This window comes from Cyprinus carpio, chromosome A23, assembly GCF_018340385.1.
Source record: "Cyprinus carpio isolate SPL01 chromosome A23, ASM1834038v1, whole genome shotgun sequence".
NCBI classification, from domain to species: Eukaryota; Metazoa; Chordata; class Actinopteri; order Cypriniformes; family Cyprinidae; genus Cyprinus; species Cyprinus carpio.
The window spans coordinates 8045969-8067417 of NC_056594.1; the positions used below are offsets into that span (position 1 = coordinate 8045969).

Here is a 21449-nt window from a genome sequence, read left to right on the forward strand (position 1 = left end):
AGTTCAGAGATGCAGCACTGGTGCATGAGCGCACCATACACTCATGAAACGGCTGGGATTCGATCACTTTTCTCCTGAAAAAGCTTTTTGAGAGGATAGCTTCACAATATAAAATACATATTTAACATCTTCGGTTCAGAGGACTATGACCATCAAGGTCAGAAATGTCATTCACTTCTGTTGAGTGTGTTTTCAAATCAACATACAGCCTTTATGCTGTCAATCATAACTTTCCTGGAGAAATATAAAAGCAGTTCTCACACAAACTTTTATCATAAAGTTGCAAACTGTTCCAGGGATAAAATATACATGGTAAAGTTTTAACATTGGAGGCACCTGGATGATACCATGTTATTCTGGTAAATATTAATGCATGCTTTGGCTTGTACAGAAAGATCTAAACAATGTGTAGTTTTAAATGTGAAAAACTAAACCTTCGACCAAAGCAGAGTGATTTTAAAAGGCGCTATTACATAGTACACAACAAAATCATGACATATACAGTCTTATTTTTCTGTTTTAGTAATGAAAAAAAGACTTGTTTGAGGTTTTGTTGGCACATTTAAAGCAGGACAGTGTAGTCGTATAAAGATTAATGAATGAACTGAACGTGGAGAAAAGAGGAGGAAATTATAAACATAATAAAAATAAACATTTTGGGGTAAAACAATGATTTCTAACATATAAGTGGGTCCTGTAAAAAATGCAGTTAAAACTATGCCAAACCCAAACCTTGGGTTTCCTAGAGATTTCTTAAAAAGTCGGCAAACTGCAGTAGGAATTATACATTATACAGTTATAAGCTTTTTTTGTTTTTGTCTGCCCACTAGCGTTATCCTAAACTCCATTATAGCTCAGACTCATCCTCTTCCCTCCAGAACTGAAGCTGGTGTCGGGGCCAGACGGCGGCGTTGTGATGGGTGCCCCTGGTGGTCACACAGCAGTACAGCAGCGGTTCTCAAACAGCTGTTCAACCACAGAGCTGTCTGCTAATGTGGACACGTCACCTAGATCCTGCTCGTTACACGCTATCTTCCGCAAGACACGCCGCATAATCTTACCTAATAAAACAGAAGAACACTCAAGCATCATCTTAAATATTACAACTTTTTTTTTGTAAATACTAACAATAAACAGTCCAAAACTAATACCTGATCTGGTTTTTGGAAGGCTAGGTGCATTCTGAATGTAGTCAGGTGTAGCTATGGCACCAATCTTCTCTCTCACTGTTTGAAAAAAAAAGGAAGTGAAAAAGCCATTACTTGTAGTTCATGAACCAAAACACACACACACACACACACACACACACACACACACACACACACACACACACACACACACACACACACACACACACACACATCTCTCAGTGGAGACAAAGCAAAACAAAAAAACAAAACAAAAGCAATCTCATGACTCCAGAAGTGCAGTTTTGTTATTGTTGATACTTGTTTTTGGTCTTTTTTATTCTTATTAAAGTGTGACAGTTTAAAATCACTTTTGCTGTATTGAAAAGAGCAATTCAAATGCACTAGAATTGCTCAAAAATTTCTACAGACAATGCTAAACTCGTAATATGACACCATGCTTTCCGGTGTCCTTTTAAGAAACATAATTCCCACATATAATACATCCAAAAATGTAAAAATTTACATCACTTTTCTGTAAAGTTTGTTTTCTTATAATAAAGCTAAGAGACCACACTGATCTTCTATTGGTCTTCACACGATACGAATTTGCAGGGCAGCGTTCATCAAACTTGAACTTTGGAACGCAAAATCCACACAATCTTGCATTGCCTGTGTCCCGCATTCATATGCGTATGAACGAAGTCAGTGGAACGAAAAGTGACCAACCTTTTACATGAGAGTGACTGAATTAATCTATTTACACATACCCTGCTTTTTAAGCTCCGCCTCCAGCTTTTGGTTGTAGTTGATTCCATCATTGAGGGTGACAAAACAGTAGAGACTCTCGCCTTTAACAGGGTGTGGCCTCCCCACAACCGCTGCCTCTGCCACAGATTCATGCTCCACCAGAGCCGACTCCACCTCTGCAGTGCTCAGTAAGTGCCCTGGAAGATCCAGCACCAATATATCAAAGCTTGTGCTCTATTACAGGCCATTTTTTGTTAATTAGGCTACTTCAATGCTTCGTAAATCTCTAGAGTCATATCAGCAGAGATAGAAAACAAGCAAGAGACAAATGATTGCACCAGTCCACACATCTTCTCTCTCCACACTGAGATTAAAGAAACAATGAATGAATGAATGTCCTCATCCTCTACTCACCAGACACATTCAGCATGTCATCTATCCTTCCAGTGATCCAGTAGTACCCGTCCTTATCTCTACGACAACCTGGACAGACACATAACACCCTTAACTAAAGCACTGCACTTCAATTATATGATGCCCAACTAAATATGAATCACATCACAGATTACCATCTCCAGTCACGTAATATCCAGGGAACTTCTTGAAGTAGGTGGTTTCGAACCTTTCGTGGTTCCCGTACACAGTTCTCATCACACCTGGCCAAGGCTGTTTAAACACCTGAGAAAGAGAATGGATATAATTTAGCTGATTAATCAGTGTTAAGACGTTTAAAACATGAAAACATAAGGAACATTCATTTATTTTCAAAACTGACTTTACCAGATAGCCCTCACTTGGGCCTTCAAGTTCCTCCCCTGACTCATTCAGAATAGCAGGTACAACCCCAAAAAAGGGAAATGTCTACAAAATGAAAAAACAACAAGCACCATACAGAAATTAATAAAAGCAATTCTACTGTACCAAACTATGCTTAATTAAACAAATATGTTTTGTAGAAATTATTTTACATATTCTGTGGTAATGAACATTGCATCAGCCTTGTATCATTTAATTGTTTCTTTTAGCAACATGACAAATATATACACTATTGTTCAAAAGTTTGGGGTAAGTAAAATAGTTTTTCCTTTTAAAAAATAAACACTTATTTAGCAAGAATGCACTCGAATAATTGAAGAGGTTTATAATGTTACAAAATTTCTATTTCAAATAAATGCTGTTATTTTCAGTTTTTAATACTGATCTGTTTTTAATACTGATAATAAGAAATGTTTTTTGAGCACCAACTCAGCATATTAGAATGATTTCTCTTAGTGAAAGGAGTCTTTTGGTGAGCATAAGAGACTTCTTTCATATACAAAAACATCTTACCAACCCCAAACTTTTTAATTCATTTATTCATTCATATCACAGGTTCACTCACAGCAGAGCCAGGCTTCATGGGAGTAGCGGCCGGCAGAGGGGTCAACACATGCCCACCCTAATGAAGACGCAAACAAAAGACCATACTGTAGACGGATTAAAAGCAACACAGGTGTTATATGTGTTGTTAGAATCCAGTTCATACCGTCTCAGTCTGCCAGAAGGTGTCCACCACCGGACATCTCTTCTCTCCCACCACGCTGTAGTACCACTGCCAGGCTTCAGGGTTTATGGGCTCCCCTACGGTCCCCAAAATCTTCAGGGAGGTTCGCTTATACCTGACGACAACAAACATGCAAACTATTCTGAATACCATTAACAAGTTAGGACACACCTGAATGTACAAGAAAATGATTTAGGCACACCGCTCAGTTTGTAAGCAAACAGAGTGCAAGACAGAATACAGAGCAATTACATAACACAAAGAGATGAGTACTATCAAGTGTTATCATCAAGTGTTCTCCGGCAATGGGAGAAAGTGTCCTAGATGGATAACACATTACCAAGCAATGGCAATAACAAATACACTTTCATAATACAGCCAATACTTATTCCTAAACATTATACTTCATACTGTAAACACTACACTACTCTATATTTACACATACACACAGTGTCAGTAAAAATATTTCATATTATTTAAACCATGAAAACATTCTATAAGCAAGTTTTAAAGAGCTTTTTCAGACTGTCAGTGTTTTCACATTTTGACCAATAAATTCTTAGACTTTTCTAGTTATTCTTGACTATTCTTTAAGAATTTCACAAAAAAAGAGAAAAGAATAAAAAAAAAAAAAAAAGAATAGGAAAAATATTAATTGTACAATCTAAAATATTTTAACGTTTATGGTGTCTTATGCTCACCAAGGCTGCATTTATTTAATTAAAATACAGTAAAAACTGGAATATTGTGAAATGTTATTGCAATTTTAAATAAAATGTCATTTATTTCTGCATCATAGGGTCACATGATCCTTCAGAAATCATTCTGATATGCTGATTTGGAAACATTTCTTATTATAATCAGTTGAAAACAGTGCTGCTTAATATTTTTGCGGAAACTATGATGCTTTTTTAGGATTCTTTGATGAATATAAAGTCCAAAAGAACAGTATTTATTTTAAATATAATTTTTTTTTTAACAACAAGTCTGTACAGTGACTTCATCCAATTTTATGCATCCTTGCTCAATAAAATAAATTAAATTCTTGAATAAATAAACAAATGTACCAAGCATAAACTTTTGAACAGTGATGCACGTTTCCTATTTGAAGTTTTTTTCATTAAATTTTAAGATTTTTTACATTTCCATGACTTCCAAGCTCGGAAATCACAACTGTCTGATTTTAGCAAATTCTCCATGACTGTGGAAAGCCTCTCTCTAGTGTACTAAATCTAGGACAGACACAATAGACGACAAACGTACTTCTGAACGGGCTCGCTGCCGTACTTCATCAGGAGCCGGATGGCAGTGGGTGCTGTGTAGAACTTGGAGACGTGATATTTATCAACAATCTCCCACATTCGGCTCACATCCGGGTATGTGGGAAGACCCTCAAACTAGACACAGAAGACAACAATAAATGCCTGTGTAGATGAGTCATTATATTATTAACTAAAAGAAAGTGATAGCACGGGGTGTAATGCAAAATCGGACACAAAAAGTGTTTATTAGTTGTTCCCCTCACCAACACACTGGTCGCACCATTGGCCAAGGGCCCATATGTGATGTATGAGTGACCGGTGATCCAACCAATGTCCGCAGTGCACCAGTACACATCATCAGAGTGATAATCAAACACCATCTTAAAGGTGGCCGCAGTGTAGAGCATGTAGCCACTCACTGTATGCAATACTCCCTAGTGGAGTGGGAGAAAAAGAGGGACAAATATATATTTGAGATATATGCATGGAAAGCAAATGTCACAGTTGGTTGTTTGGAGGATCTACCTTAGGTTTCCCAGTAGAGCCGCTGGTGTAGAGGATGAAGAGCGGGTCTTCTGAGTCACACCAGACAGGCTCACACTCCTCTGATGCTCCACCAATCAGAGAGTGCCAACACAAATCAACCTCAGGATTCCACGGCACCTGCACCAATCACAGCACAGAGAGCGCTCGTAGTTACCTCGGCCCATATAACTTGTGTTAACTCTTGCTGGTGTCACACTCCAGAGAACGGTACAACATTTAAGGAACATGATGTTATCAAATCAGTCTGAGAAGGTCGTAAACTGTAAATGATGCTGGGCTGAACAGAACAAATGCTGCTTTCAAGTCAAGAGAAGTCCCTACTTCGTTCCAATTTGTAGTTATAACATGTCTTTTTAAGAGAATTTGGTTGTTTTGTAGAACTAGTGCAACAAAATGAAGCCGTGTAACTGGTGCGTTATCTATGTACTTTATCATTCTCATAGCCAGTCATCTCATAAACTGGAAAAACATGTAATATTTTCTGGAAAGTTTTTATTTTTTATATCATGTTACAATTACATCTCTATAAAAAGTAATTCCAGCTACTTCCTCGTTTACCCTCCAGTCAACATGCCCTATAGTCTTCCATAAGTATGATTGATTACAATGGGTTTTCAATTCGTTTTTACAGGGAACAGTCACTGAAGTGGAAAACAACCATTTATCTTATAAACACACTTATTCCAGAATGACTTGAAATCAGCAAAAAGATGAAATGTGAAGAGTGTTGTATGCAAATAATGCATATAACACGTTATTTAGAGGCTCATGGTGGTATTTATTCCAGTCAGACTTATTTGATTCATTCAGTTCAATCTAACCAACGTGAATGGAGCGCAGAAACCCATCTGCTTTAGACAAAGGTGTTCTCAAAACTGAAAGAAAAAGCATCTGAAAAGATCAGGTTGAGTTAATAACACAAAAACACTAACAAACAAACAAAGAGAGACATGAACGTAACAGACAACTCTACAAATCTAGTTTTTCATGCAGTTCAGAGACTGAGGAAACTACGTGAGCACTTGAGTTCATTTAAGTGATATGAGCATTTGCATGGAGCTCATAGGAGAGAGTTAGTGTTGGACTACACAGAGAGAGAATACAACTGCTAACACAAGGGAGAGCTATTAGAGTCTAGTCACTATAACGATATAAGAGCTTTCCAGACACCTGTGATGAAATCGTGCACTAACGGACCAATAAAGTTTATGTGAGGAGATCATTTAGAACATGGACACAAGGACACACCAGTCATTTACCAGAGCTGTGACTATCAGTACTTTTACTAGGCACAGTAAAAGGTTTTCAGTGCCAGCTCGTGGATCAGAATTGGCGATCAGATCAAACAGAAACACTTCATAATAACCATCATCCACGAACGTTAGAATACTGAACAGTAGTTGATATTTTTGAATGTAATAAAGAATTAGTAAACATTTTATATGCATCAAGATTCATATATCCACCCCAAAATGAAAATTTTGTCATTAATCACTTACCCCCATGTCGTTCCAAACCCGTAAAAGCTACATTCGTCTTCGGAACACAATTTAAGATATTTTGGATGAAAACCGGGAGGCCTGTGACTGTCCCATAGACTGCCAAGTAAATAACAGTGTGGAGGTCCAGAAAAGTATGAAAGACATCTTCAGAATACTCCATCTGCCATCAGACATGCAATCTGGGTTATATGAAGCGGCGGGAACACTTTTTGTAAGCGAAAAACAAACAAAAATTATGACTTCATTCCTTTGTCAGCAGTCTCCTCTGTGTCTCTCCATATCACCTGTGTATGCTCTTCTGTGTCATCCGCGCCACAAGGATGCACTGTTTCTACGTGTATTTAGCTTTGATTAGAAATAAAACAGTGCATCGTTGTGGCGCGGATGATACAGAAGAGCATACACAGCATACGGTGATATGGAGAGACAGAGGAGACTGTTGACAAAGGAATTATTGAATAAAGTTATTTTTGTTTTCTTCGCTTACAAAAAGTATTCTCTTCACTTCATAACATTACGGTTGAATCACTGATGGCAGATGGACTATTCTGAAGATGTCTTTCATACTTTCCTGGACCTTGACAGTGCTATTTACTTGGCAGTCTATGGGACAGTCACAAGCCTCCTGGTTTTCATCCAAAATATATTAAATGGAGCTTTTACAGGTTTGGAACGACATGGGGGTAAGTGATTAACGACAAAATTTTCATTATGGGGTGGACTATCCCTTTAATGCTCTGAAGACATCAAGTTTTTAATAGTCAAGGATATGCCTTTAAATTATTGCCTCATAATTTACTGATGAACGCCAAGTCTGATGCATGCATAAATGGTGTAAATTGCATTTGCAAAAGCAAACACACATAGAAAGACACACACACACTGCATTCTGAGAGAATGTGAGAATAGTGATAAAGGTCTTAAGCCATCCATAGAGCGAGAGAGCCGCCCATGAGCACACAAACCCGTGTTAATAAAACATGAGGAGTTTAAACAATACAAGTTATGCACAAAGAAGACATGAAATACCTGTGGGGGGGGACGGACCTTCCTTACTCTTTCTTTCTGTTTCTCCTGCTAAAGGGGGTTAATGGAGAGATTACTTACACTGAAAGAGGAAAAGGACACACAGACGTGGACCCACATTGGAGGAGGAAATGAAATGGCAAAGATATATTATGTAAAAGTCCAACTGACGTTATTAGAATTAGAGTTTTAAAACAGGTCATCTTGCATTGACGAATGTACACACAATTACATTCAACTGTTGCAAAGGTCTTCAGCACAACTGCTCAGAAATCATGCCAGGCCTTTATGGATTTACAACAGTGACAAAACCTTTGATAAATAACCATGAGATATCTGTAACACTCGGGACAATGCAAGACTCAAAACTCCACAGGAGATGTACAGGACAAGAGTTAACATTTGAGAAACAAAATAACAAAGGGATAATGCAGTACTTTTTCATCTGAATCTATTCCCTTTATTTACTTAGACAGCTCTCCATTGATTCCGGTGTTATAATACATTAAAGCTTACTTGTTTTTTTTCCTTTTCTTCATGCACAAAGTGTGTGGCTTCTTTTTAACCTATATTATAAACTCAACTCAAACCTCAGGATAGTGCCAAAGCCATGGCCTCATGCGCTCCTGAGGGGAAATCTGAGAATTTACATTAAGCAGCACAACTGTTTTCAACATTGATAATAATGAGAAATGTTTCTTGAGCAGCAAATCAGCATATTAGAATGATTTCTGAAGGATCATGTGACTCTGAAGACTGGAGTAATGTTGCTGAAAATTCAGCTTTGCATCACAGGGATAACTAACATTTTAACATATTAAAATATAAATCAGTTATTTTAAATCGTAATTATTTTTCACAATCTTACTGTTATTTTTACTGTATTTCGATCAAATAAAGCCTTTGTGAGCTTATAGACGTCTTACAAAAACACCCGCAGCAATGTGGAGATGTCAAAATGAACAAGAAACAAATTAAGATGAAAAAACTGAAAGTGTGAAGCCTGTTAGCAGGTTAAGAAGAGGTTAAGTTCACCTGCAGATCGGGGCAGGCGCGTTTCGCAGGGGGCGACAGCGATCCAGACGAAGCCTCCTCTTCCTTTGTGAGGTGTTTTAGCATTATACACTTCTCCACTGTGAAAGACCTGACAGTGTAAAAGACATGAAAGAATTAATGAACGAAAGAGACACTCTCGAGCATGTACACAACCACAGTAGACACTTTATTAGGTCCCCATCATTTCACATTAGACTGATTTATGAAGGATCACGTGACACTTAAGACTGGAGTAATGATGCTGAAAATTCAGCTTTGCATCACTGGAAGAAATTACATTTTAAAATATTTTAAAAGTGAAAAACATTATTGTAATATTTCCTAATTTGTTTGAAATTGAAGATAATCCATCTGCGTGACTAAATGCTGCTTCAAGACAGTAAACACTGTCCAGTCCAGTATTTCTTCCTCTAAATGTTTTCTTAAAGAATCATTCAGGGACCAAAATGGAACTGATTCAGAACTGAATTAGTGAACCAAATCAGTAACGAGCATAATTTTTCCAATCTTCTCTCATCGTTCTTTACTGCTGCTATTCCTCATTTGACAAACTGAACCTAATAACTCTGAGTACATGCACATATGATAAGCACTGCACAACAGCTCATTTTCACTAGTTAACTAGTGTTTATCATACTTGTCCCTGCATTTCTGCAGCGCCTCGTCAGCTATAAGCTTCAGACTGATCAGCTTATCACCGCGGTAAAAACCATCTGGGGAAGGAAAGGGAGAGGAACACACAATAAAACAACTTCTATTAACTTTTCATTTACCTAAAATCTACTATTCACAGATGATCCCAAAAAGACAAAGACAGTAAACTTTTATTAGGTGATAACAGATGCTGGTCTTATCGTGGCTGAAATGTGTATTTTATGGTTATAGTCCACAAGTTTCCTGTCACTACTCAAAGATCACAGCCGCAGGCTAAACAGCTTTTGATGGTAATACGATTAACACCACTTCTAATCCCCAGCCTTGTGAACAATGTGAAAAGCGGTGCTCTTTCGCAGTCGATGGAAATGCAGCTGATTAACTTTAGGATTAGCCGCTCTAAGATTACACACTTTGAGTAAATTACATCTAATTTTTTCCTACCTGCCGTTATAAGAATACAGCATTGAGAGTCCATGATCCTTTCACACAACGACTCGGCGGAGAAACCGGCAAACTGGGTTGTGAACACAAAAATGTGAGTAAATATACTGTTGCAACAAATTATTGTGTTTTTCTATGTATGAAATTTTTGACACAGTGGCAAATTTTTTCTACAAACAATCCCTGCAAAACATGTTTGGGTACTTTGTTTTTACATGTGTTTAGAAATAGCTGGTTGGTCAACACAGCTAAGATCCAAGAGAGGACAAAGGACTGACCACAATAGAGTGAACCGCTCCAATCCGAGCGCAGGCCAGCATGGCCACCACCAGCTCCACCACCATGGGCATGTAAATAGATACACGGTCACCTTTCTTCACGCCTGCACAGTTCAAGAAGAGGACATCGTCTTAATACACAATATCAATGTCAAATCTTTAACCTGCTGCTGGTCACTATTATACCAGCAGTTCAAAGCATTCGTGTTTTACCCTGTGACTTGAGGACATTGGCAAACTTGCAGACTTGCTGAAGCAGTTCTCTGTAGGTCACTGTCTTCTCATCTCCAGGTTCATTACCTTCCCTGTCCAAAACAATGTCCAGAAATATGACTCCCATGAGCGACAGTAATCATTCAGTTTACACAAAAATATTAATCAGCACACTAATGTTTTCCACATTGGTAAATATAAGAAATGTTTGTTGAGCGCGAAATCATCATATTAGAATGATTTCTGTAGGATCACGTGACACTGAAGACTGGAGTAATAATGCTAAAAAAATTCAGCTTTGCATCACTGGAATAAACTACATTTTAAAATATAGAGAGAAGTTATTTTAAAATGTTTGTGCATCTCCTAAATTCACCTGTATGTTCAATTTTCACTCTCAGTGTTTCTGACATTGCTGTAAACTTCTGAAAACACTTATTTTGTTGTGAGAAGTGCCCTTAAATGTCCCCTACGGGTTAATAAGTAGCTTTTTATTTTGACTTTGTATGTCAGCTGACATTCTTAAAATAGAAACGTGCTCCGGCACAGAAAGGAAAAGTCTGGCAAAAGACAAACGACTGCAGAAGTGAAATGATTTGAACGTACAGTATGTCGTAACAAGAAACGACTGAAAACTTCACAACTGCTAAACTGGCGTTGCGAAAGCAGAGAACTAGCCACTGCCCCGGACAATATTTGTTGCACGTAAAGAATTCACAAGCTATTTTTGTAGAGCTGAATGCCAGCGAACAATGACTGCCAAAAAAAGTCCTCATAGCATCCAGCACAGATAAAGTGATTTATTGCAATGCACATGAAGAAACGATGCTGTGAAGACGCAACACTGCAGATGCACCTCATACTGGGTGGAGCGCTATTGCAGGGACCTGGTTTGAGCTTCCATGATTTACTAAAACAGCTTGAGAGTCTAAATTTATCTCAGTTGTTTTGCACTGACTTACCCTTCTGACAACATTTGCCATGTTAATGTATTAATAGACCAGGCCCAGTAATATTATATTGACTCAGGTAACCTGGAAGGGATCTATACCATGTAAACTTGTGGCCAAATATCCAGGTCTCAACCTGAATGCAACTGTGGCTCAACATTGTGCTTAAAGAACTGAGCTGATTACTGAAAATTTGTAGGTTAAACCATGAGAAACTATCATAAACCAATGTTGATTCAGAGTTATTACATGTACTGTACTGCACTGTAGGTTGTTTTGTATAATAACATTGGCTAAAATGACAGTTAAATGTAGACACGTTGAAATTCAAAACACTAACGCCATCCTCAAAATTCATGGAAAAGACTTAATGTCACATGCACAACTTTTGGAGAACACTGAAACATTTAAACCACATACTTCACAAATACTAACCAGTAAAAAGCCACTTTGTCACCCAGTTTCCTCTCATGGACGTTGCGGTCCAAAACGTTATGGCAGATGTTGGTTGTGGCACCTTCCATGCACTTCACAAAAACTTCACCCTTGGTCACATCGAAATTGTAGTCCAGGAACTTCCCGGTGTATTTCGTCTTCCAGAAAAAATCTTTGGCGACATCTCCCCAGAACTCTGGACACAGCAGGACGAACACACCAGAACATTAATGCACAGCTGATTCATAACTTGTGTATCCAGAGCAGAACCATAGACAAATTTCCTAGCTATCAACAGATAATGTTTTTATTTTATTTTTTTATTTTTTCAAATAAATTGGTTGTGTCTTTTCAAGGAAGTGCATTTGGGCCAAGTAAGGACTTTTATTTATTAAAAGTATTTAAAAAATATTTAAAAACAACAATAATAAATGCATGAATGATGTACTATTATTATTATTATTATTAAAAACGTTATATTTCAATTGTACTAGTATAAACACTTTTTTAAGTATTTTTAAAGTATTAAAAAAACCAACAATAGTTGTTAATATGTTTATTATTAAAAATAACAACAAAAACACTATTACAATATATAATATATGTATTAATATAAACAGAGGATACTGTTTTATTTAAGCATGCCTACAAGGGAATGTGGTGTTTTTTGTATTTTTTTAGGAAGTGCATGTGGGTCAAGTAATGCTTTATTTCTCAAGTATTTAGAATTAAAATAACAACAACATTTAATTATATTGCAAATAACAATAACACCTTAAACATACACGAACAGCTAAACACAGCTACGCTGGTTAGATCCTACAGTAACAGATTAAATGCAATGCTTACATTTTAATAATAAACAACTTAAATCATGATAGGTGGATGTCCAAAACTGCTGTCTAACAGGGGCACGATGCTTTGAGACACAGCCAAGTGCAGCTTTTAAAACAGCAGTTTTTAACCCGTTACTGACCAGCCCAGTGAAACTCACCCTCGGGAGACTCGACAGATCTGGTGTAGAGCTCTTTGTATTTCTCAAAGCTGGGGATGTGCGCCTGTTTCTTCAAGTCTGCTGAAGCGTGTAACACATCCTCGCCTGGTGCCTTGTCGGGAATCATTTTAATAACCAATTCAATGGACGCAACTAATACAAATTCTCCTAGAAAAACACCAGCGATCACTGGCCTAACGTGTGTAAGTCACTTCCGTGTGGGAGAGTTTCACTCCCATACAGCCGCTGTGTGCATCTGAGACTGAAATAACAAATAAAACACAAGTTTAATCTAGATTTGCGCTGCTATTGTGTTTTAATGAAGCGGCGTCGATTCGGATTTAACGGAGAAGCTGTCCGAGACGCGTTTAAAACTGGACTTGCAATTATTATTATTGTTGTTATTATTATTATAAACAGGCTAAAATGATGCTCCGACAATTGTAGGCGAAATAACAAAGGAAGTTTGGATTTAGAATAAGTCGTACAGACAGAAAATATATAACTTAGCGTTATATTTAAAAACCAAGATGCACTTGAGAGCTGTCAAACAGACCAGGTCTCCTCCAGTTCGAGGGGATCTTGTGTAAGGTCGATTAAAGCTGGAAAAACTCCGGTAATTAGAGAGGAAATGCAGTCTTTAACTGAATCAAACATGCAATCACAGTAGACGTGCACGCAGGGTGAGATTAGTCATTCTTCCACGCGTGGATTGCAGATCCTCAGTATGTCTGCAGGAGGACAGCCATTGAAGCGCAGAAATAACGTACGCGACTAGAACGACAAGTAACGTGCGTTCTTCGGTGGGCGGGGCTTAATCTACCGGATGTTGTTTCTTATAGGCCCTCTGCTAATTTTACTACTCACAGCGTACCTTTTTTTTTGGACAAAATTATACAATACCATAATAGAAAAAAGAAAGAAAAAAAAATCAAAAATATACAATGGGGCCTATAAATAACTCATATTATTTTTGAACTTTTTTTTAAGATATTCAAATTTAAGACCATATTATTCCTAAATGAACAACTTTTTATAATATATAAAAACAAAATGAGTATGTGGTCAGACCTATTTGTTTGTTTATTTCTGTATAATACATAATATAGTGTATACTGTGTATATTTATTATGTATAATATATGTATATATATATATTTAGGGCTGTCAAATGATTAATCACGATTAATCACATCCAAAATAAAAGTTTTGTTTACATAATATATGTGTGTATACTGTGTATATTTATTATGTATATATAAATACACACACATGCATGTATATATTTAAGAAGAATATGTTATGTTTATATATTAAATATATTTATATATAATATAAAATATAAGAATATAAATATATAAATGTATATACATGTAAATATTTTCTACATATATAATTTATGTGTGTGTATTTATATATACATAATAAATATACCCTGTACACATACATATATTATGTAAACAAAACTTTTATTTTGGATGTGATTAATCGTGATTAATCATTTGACAGCCCTAATATATATATACATTTATATATATAACACACACACACACACACACACACACACACACACACACATATAATTAAATATTTAATGTAATTAAATATATAATATATATTAAAATGTGCTTAAAACATTAATTTATGTAATGACACACATTGTTTTATGCATTAGAAATCAATAAAATGTTGTCACCATCTCTGTAAAATAAAACAAACATAGTTTACTGATAATTTCTAAATAAACATTCATTTTTTTCATATATTTAATCGACATATAGTGACTGGCATATAGTGTTCTATAGTTTATACAATTAATGGTAATTAGAAATAAAAGTCTTCTTCAAAGTAAGCCATAATAAGAGGTGATTCCTTTGTGGTTATGGTGGAGGTAGTTTTCATTATTTTTTTGGACAAAATTATGCTATACCATAATAAAAAAAAAAAAAAAAAAAACTATACAATGGGGCCTATATATAGCTATTTAAATTCAGTCTCTGAATTTATCAACACCACAAAGTTCGGGGTTGTATTGGTGAAGTAACATCTATTTATTTGAAATCGAATCAAAAGTACACGAATATGAATATTATTTTGAACAATACATTTAGTGGGTTTTGCAACAGTTTTCACTCCAAAGGAATTGCCAGTATGGGATAACATTTGGTATTGTAACAACATCTCTTTTAAACGATATGAATAACTCTATTATTATTTTCGGTAATCACATTGCAATTTCCGACTAAACTTTCAAGTATGCCAAATGAGATGAACTTTAAACGATTAATATTCAAAAACTGTGGCAAAGGGTGTAACTTTACTCTCATCTGTATCATATTTAAAATCGGGCCTGAATGCGGCACTAGACTGTTTCTGGGCCCCAGTCGCCCTCTAGAGGCAGAACCAGTCACTGACGCGCAACGGCAGCTCAACACGACCTCTACCGGACGGAGGACCGTCCTTATAGCCTATTATCACTGTATATAGCCTTTTTATTTTTTTACCTAAAATAGATGGGTATATCAGGAAGAGAAACACACACACTACATTATAATCATTTAATTTTAAAATACAGCTACCTCAAAATCAGACTTTTTCACACCTCTTTTTACTTTGCGATTGTTCTGAGGTTAAACACCGCTTTAAAATCATAACAAGAGATGTTTTATTAGCTATGATACTGTTTTTGAAGTCAAATCTTTTCATAGCTATGACAGGAAACACTGGCATCTGATAATGCCTTTAAATACATAAGCCCAAATAAGAAATAAAAGTTATTGAATAAGCATGTGTCCTAAACTCCTGAAACATTGGTGTCTCATATTTTAGAAGAGTCAATACAATTTGAGAAAGAAATTAAATTCATTGGCCTCTTCTGATGCTCATTCACAGATTGCAAAAGACAGTAAATCTTATTAAACCACATCCTGTCAAAAAAAACAAATACAGACCAAATGCTCTCATAACTTCATCACAATTTGTTCTCTTTTCCTGAAATAATTAAAATTCCCTTCTGATTTAGTCAATAATTGGTAATTGATATTTTCATAATTGATCATTTTAATGATTCACATCACTTAGAAAAACCAAGCATCCATTAATAATTCTCATGCGCTCACACCATATATTAAAAACACAAACACAGGTGACCAATTAGATTTTTTTATTCTACAAAGAAACTTCCTTTAGGTGTTCCTGTAAAGAGAAAAACACAATCATTAGAGACAAGCATAATCAGCATCCACCTGTAACAAAAACAGTCTGATTTAAACAGTCTACAATTACACCACAAACTTGATCAACAGCAGAAATTCAGTGAATACTCTGACAGTTATTAAAATCAGTATTATGCATTATTAAAAAGACTCTTAAAAATACAAATGATTTTACATAAGGACGATTTGCGCTGTCACTCTTAAAAGTGCTCACTGATACTGTTTATAGGAAAACTTAAATCTTACAGGACGTTTAAAGCATGAACTTAACACTAGTGGTTTCAAAAAGCATTTAAAACCTGCCGAAAAAATCATGAAGGAGATGAAAAAGCAGCGGTTTACTGACATGGGCTTACTTTGCCACAATGCTGTCGTTCTTTGCGAGCCTCAGGAGGGAGTCATCAGCTTCACCCTGCAGATGACAAAGCAAACGTCTTGAGACCACACCAGATGTAAACGAATCAGTGCTTCCACATTTTAATATCCTATTTTGGGTGAACTATTCCTTAAAGCGTGTTTGAGCATACCATTCTACGGATAGCACCGCAGATGGCGTAGGTCTTGAACTGTCCATTGAACCTGCCTGTAGCCTTGTCCACCTGTAAAAACCATTAGGAGAAGCTCATTAATCATCACAACGCTGAGATTTTGTTGGCTAGAATACAATAATTGACTTATATACCTACTGGTATCTAACAGTTGTGATTTCGGCTGCTGTCACTTACAATATATACCAACAGTTTTGTCACTGAAAAAATATAGTTTTTATGTTTATTCATGTATGCAGCCTAAAATGCATTTTAGAATTGTAATAATATAAGCATGCAATCTAATAATATATACATGTGTAGATTTACATTTATGCATTTAGCAGACGCTTTTATCCAAAGCGACTTACAGTGCATTCAGGCTAACATTTTTTGATCTAATATGTGTTCCCTATCAAAAGAAACCAAAACCTCATTTACAATACAAAATAAAATCTCAAACACCTATAAAAATCTAATAATAACTTATATGATACACATAGATACACACATAAACAAAACAAAATAGGTTTGTAATGCTCAAAACAGTGTCAAACCTCAGCAATGTTGAGCTGGATGGAGGCATGATCCTTGGCACCAATAATTCTGTTGCTAGCAGAGCTAGAAAAAAATATGAATAAATAGATTTTCCCAAATTGTATACAAATATGTGCTCACAAAATATTTTAACTGTAAATGTGTTTCTAGATAAACGAACTGTGCGTACAGTTCAAAATACTATGAAAATAAACACAGAAATTTAAATCAAGGATTTAATGAGTAAATTTCCTACAGCAAACAAGCGCTTCTTCTCAATTTGAGCTCACCATTTGCGAGGGACGTACAGGTCCACGAATTCACCAGCGTCGTTCTGCATCCTGACTTTATCAGATGACTATCAGCTCAGTCTGCATCAAACAATCAAACCAGTCAGTGTCCAAGCAGAAAACAGATCTATTCACACACAAACACCTTCCTTTACAAGCTGGAAGCAGAACTGAGTCTTGTATTTGAATCGGGGAGAGTTGACTCGGACGCAGGGCCTGAGCGCGCGGCTCTCCCACACGTGTAGAGACTCAGCCCTGCTGCCATTCTCTCGCGATAAAACACACACGACCCTCAACACTCGGCGAATATGTGACACACGCGGTACCAAACAGTTCCGTGCATAAATGGTGTGAGGTATATGTTATAAATATGAGCTCAAACGAGTAAAAATATCATAGTAAACTAGAGCTCGTGATGTTCTTACCGATTATCACAAATGGCCGACGCGGAAAGGAAGGAGCAAGGGTCAGGAAGTGACGTAACACGAAAAAAAAACACAATAAGAGTGCGAACTCTTTATGGGAAACTAATAATTATTGATAAACAATAATGCATATTAAATAGCAAAATGAAACGAATCTATCTATCTATCTATCTATCTATCTATCTATCTATCTATCTATCTATCTATCTATCTATCTATTATAGATCAGTGGATTTGTATCATTTTATTTAATATGCATTATTGTTTATATATATATATATATATATATATATATATATTATATATATATATATATATATATATATATATATATATATCGATGAATGGATAGATACATAAATTTATCAGCATTTTAAAAATGGATCAAAGCAAGAACAACACACTTCATTATGTTCATCAAATTAAAGTATACTGGACACCAAGTTGAAAGAGAAATGAAACAGAATTCTTCTGTTGTAAATGTATGTTCACTGTGGCAGAAATGAGAAATGAGTGGGAATCGTTTAGATAGATGAGGAAGAAATCGCCATTTCAGTTGGGGAAACTTTCTTTCTTGGACTGTCAAACGATTTTAAATAGCATGCATTCATACACATGTATGCACAAACATTCATTTAAACAGATTTAATCCATCCACATTGTATGATGGAACTGAATAATCTGTTGTTAAAATAAAACCATCATGACAATACAATGACTTCTAATGAAATAGAAAATTGGGAGAATCTATGAAATATGCAATCAGAGGGATGAGTTGAATTTTCATGTCCACACACGGACCACAAGTCTGGGATGGATCTGACCGCAGGAGCTATAGTGGACCTCATGATGGGCATCTCAAAGTGTGGGTGGAGACAAGATATTATACCATCCACTGCGGGCCATTCTTGTGCATACATTGTAGAGATCCTAAATGTCACAAGCTTTTAAATAGTTGAAACGTCAAGTTACATAATTTATGTAACATAACTCAACAACAATTCACTGGAATTTAATTTCAGTACAAAAGAAAATGCGCAATCCATGGAAATTACCACCTTTTTTGTGTATTCGTTTTTAGATGAAGCTTCTAAAATAACTAACCTCAATAGATACAGCCAACTATTTCCCACCTGCTCTGTTTTTTGATGTCATGCTCCATATGCTAAACAATAGACACCGGCTTGCAAAGGCCTGCAGCAAAATACCATTACGAGAGTCTGTGGGAGATGTGAACAGCTTGTGGGCACTCTTGTCCATGGACCATCAGATGAGTTACAACGACAGAAAAGGAATTCCTCTGTCTACAGCCTTGAATTTCACTATTTCTCATAGACTTTACACCTTAAAGGAATAGTTCACAATAGATTGTTTTAACTGTTGCTTTCAGCTATATAAAAACAAGTCCTCTATTCATAACATTGCTTGCTCCTGAAAAAGTTGCTCCTGAAAAACATGCATCTTTTCACTTCACAAGACGTTAACTAATGAGTTGTGTGGATTATTGTGATGTTTTTATTCACTGCAGAGGATCCACTGGTGAACAAATCTGTTCTGATAACGAAACAAAATCACCTACATCTTGGATGGCTTGAGGCTAAATTTGAATTTTTGTGTGAACTATTACTTAAAACGATGATGTCTTAACTGAGCACACTTGAACTACTTTACCCTGTAGCATCATCACCAGGGGCGTCACTAGGCCCTTTTTAGGGGGGCTTCAGTATTGGTCCAATGTTACTGGACCAATACACAGTTTGGTTTCTCATCCAATACCAATACGTCTTCGCTGCGTTCACCTTCAGCCCTCATCACAGTGTGATAGTTGTTTTTTCTTCCCAACAAAAATGAAGCGATTAACACCCATGAAAACGTACTTTAGAAAACGATCATAATTTATTTTAATTTACTTTTTAAAATTTAAAACATATTATTGTGTATTTTGGCATTACATTATGCAGCCATGCACAGAAATGATTAAAGACACACATCATTTTCTGAAAGCACTAAAGGGCACAGAGAGAGAAACGTCATGTGGAGTTATTTTGTTTTGTATTATTAAATATAATTTTGTGTTAAGTAATAATGAATCATTAGTGTATCATGATACATACTGTATATTAGAGTAAGAGGCGAGTAGAGTAAAGGGATTTGTGTGTTTTTTTTTTTTTTTTTTTTTAAGTAACTGATTTATAGAAGTGGCAAATTGATAATTCATGTTGTTATTTTTAATAAATAGAAATACATATAGAACAGATTAAACATGTTGCCAACAGACAATTACATTAATACATGTTTTGTCTATATTCTCAATGAATATTTAGCTGGTTAGTTAAATGATTTGAAATGAAATAAATTTTCAGGGGGTGACTTGATGTATAACCAACCGTATTGTTGATTATAAAGGCTAAAAAGCTCAATAATAATAATAATAATAATAATAATTTATATTTCATTGTAGATGGATATACACATTTTTTTCTTGTCGTGCGGGAGTAGGTCTGCAAATGAGCAAGTCAGGTGAGAATAGAACGTACACAGCAGTCAACACACACAATACCACTGTGTTCCCAAGATTCACTGCAGTCACTGAAACCTTATGTTGTTTTAATTGTCTGCGCAATTTCCACGTACATTTCATGAGAAAAAGCAGTGGTATCGTCAAAGAATAAACATGAATGTCCTAATAATGAATCAGGAAGTCTTCATTAAAAAAAAAAAAAAAAATCTACATTCCCAACTCAAAATTTTCTAGTGACTGGCCACATCTAAATTTTTCTTATTTTTTTTTTTTTTTTTTTTACGGTGTTGTATATGGCTCAGTCAGCTACTTCTACTCCCATATATGAAATACAGGGAATACAATGGAATAGTGGTTTACAATAAGGTTAGTAGTATACAACCCTACCCTAATAGTCAAATAATATTTTTTTTTTTAATCATACCCTTATTGGGGGCTGAGCCCCCCTAAAATGAAAATCCTAGAAACGCCCCTGATCATCACTCTCAGTACAGAATTGTTTGTGCTTTTTGTTTTCCCTCTGCATTATGTAAACATGTTAAACTTGCTGCATAGGGGGGAATGACCTTGTGAATGTGTTTCCTTGTGGTGAGATTATAAAATTTTATAAGGTGACATGGTGGAAAAGATAAAAATCGCATGCAAATTTATTGTGTGGGAAAGAGCTTGATGGAGGTGAGAGTTTTTTTTTCTCTCACAAAATCAATAGGGTCTTTTGAGAAAGGCAATAAAATATGCTTCTATAAATACACATACCTACTTATAGTATCTTGATCAGTGATGCTTGTGTCAAAAATAATGATACTTTTGCTGAAGGTATCAAAATGACCATATATGCAATTGCTTTCACACGAATGTTCAATTAAACAATTATACATTTACATATATTTAATAACACATTATTAATAAATATATAGAACTATGATAATAATAATAATATAAACTTTAGTAATAGTATCTTTGTTCATTTAATAACACAAGTTTCGATGTATGAAGAAAGACACTAAAGTGTAAGAAGTGTAAGTAAAACCATCAGGTAACTCACAAGCAATACATTCTGAGATTAGCTTAAATCTCGAAAAACTTATTTTTGGCTCCCGATTTGCATTTATATCCTTCATAAACCTACCCGTCAAGGAATGACGTGAACCACCA

At 35.7% G+C, this 21449-nt stretch overlaps 2 protein-coding genes across 4 annotated transcripts; both read right to left on the bottom strand.

Annotated features, from left to right (window-relative positions):
* Positions 1 to 423: 423 nt before the first annotated feature.
* On the bottom strand, positions 424 to 13558 carry LOC109047057 (acetyl-coenzyme A synthetase, cytoplasmic-like). Of its 2 annotated transcripts, XM_042712886.1 has the most exons (19): positions 12781 to 13558; positions 11787 to 11982; positions 10402 to 10493; positions 10189 to 10292; positions 9911 to 9983; positions 9450 to 9525; positions 8792 to 8900; positions 7760 to 7807; positions 5208 to 5345; positions 4946 to 5116; positions 4684 to 4817; positions 3403 to 3535; positions 3259 to 3315; positions 2658 to 2738; positions 2447 to 2555; positions 2292 to 2360; positions 1898 to 2074; positions 1152 to 1226; positions 424 to 1061 (listed from the first exon to the last, which is right to left on the bottom strand). In XM_042712886.1, the coding sequence occupies exons 1-19, from the start codon at positions 12905 to 12907 to the stop codon at positions 934 to 936; spliced, it is 2097 nt and encodes a 698-aa protein (XP_042568820.1). In that variant the 5' UTR covers positions 12908 to 13558; the 3' UTR covers positions 424 to 933. The 2 variants fall into 2 exon arrangements, with proteins under 2 accessions (XP_042568820.1, XP_042568822.1); XM_042712888.1 differs by lacking the exon at positions 7760 to 7807.
* Positions 13559 to 15925: 2367 nt separating this feature from the next.
* LOC109046443 (40S ribosomal protein S21-like) lies at positions 15926 to 17871 on the bottom strand. Of its 2 annotated transcripts, none has more exons than XM_019064186.2 (6): positions 17774 to 17871; positions 17349 to 17429; positions 17079 to 17142; positions 16522 to 16593; positions 16351 to 16406; positions 15926 to 15974 (listed from the first exon to the last, which is right to left on the bottom strand). In XM_019064186.2, exons 2-6 carry the CDS (start codon positions 17396 to 17398, stop codon positions 15965 to 15967), a joined length of 252 nt encoding a protein of 83 aa, XP_018919731.1. In that variant the 5' UTR covers positions 17399 to 17429; positions 17774 to 17871; the 3' UTR covers positions 15926 to 15964. The 2 variants fall into 2 exon arrangements, with proteins under 2 accessions (XP_018919731.1, XP_018919734.1); XM_019064189.2 differs by having other exon boundaries at positions 16341 to 16406.
* Positions 17872 to 21449: the final 3578 nt, after the last annotated feature.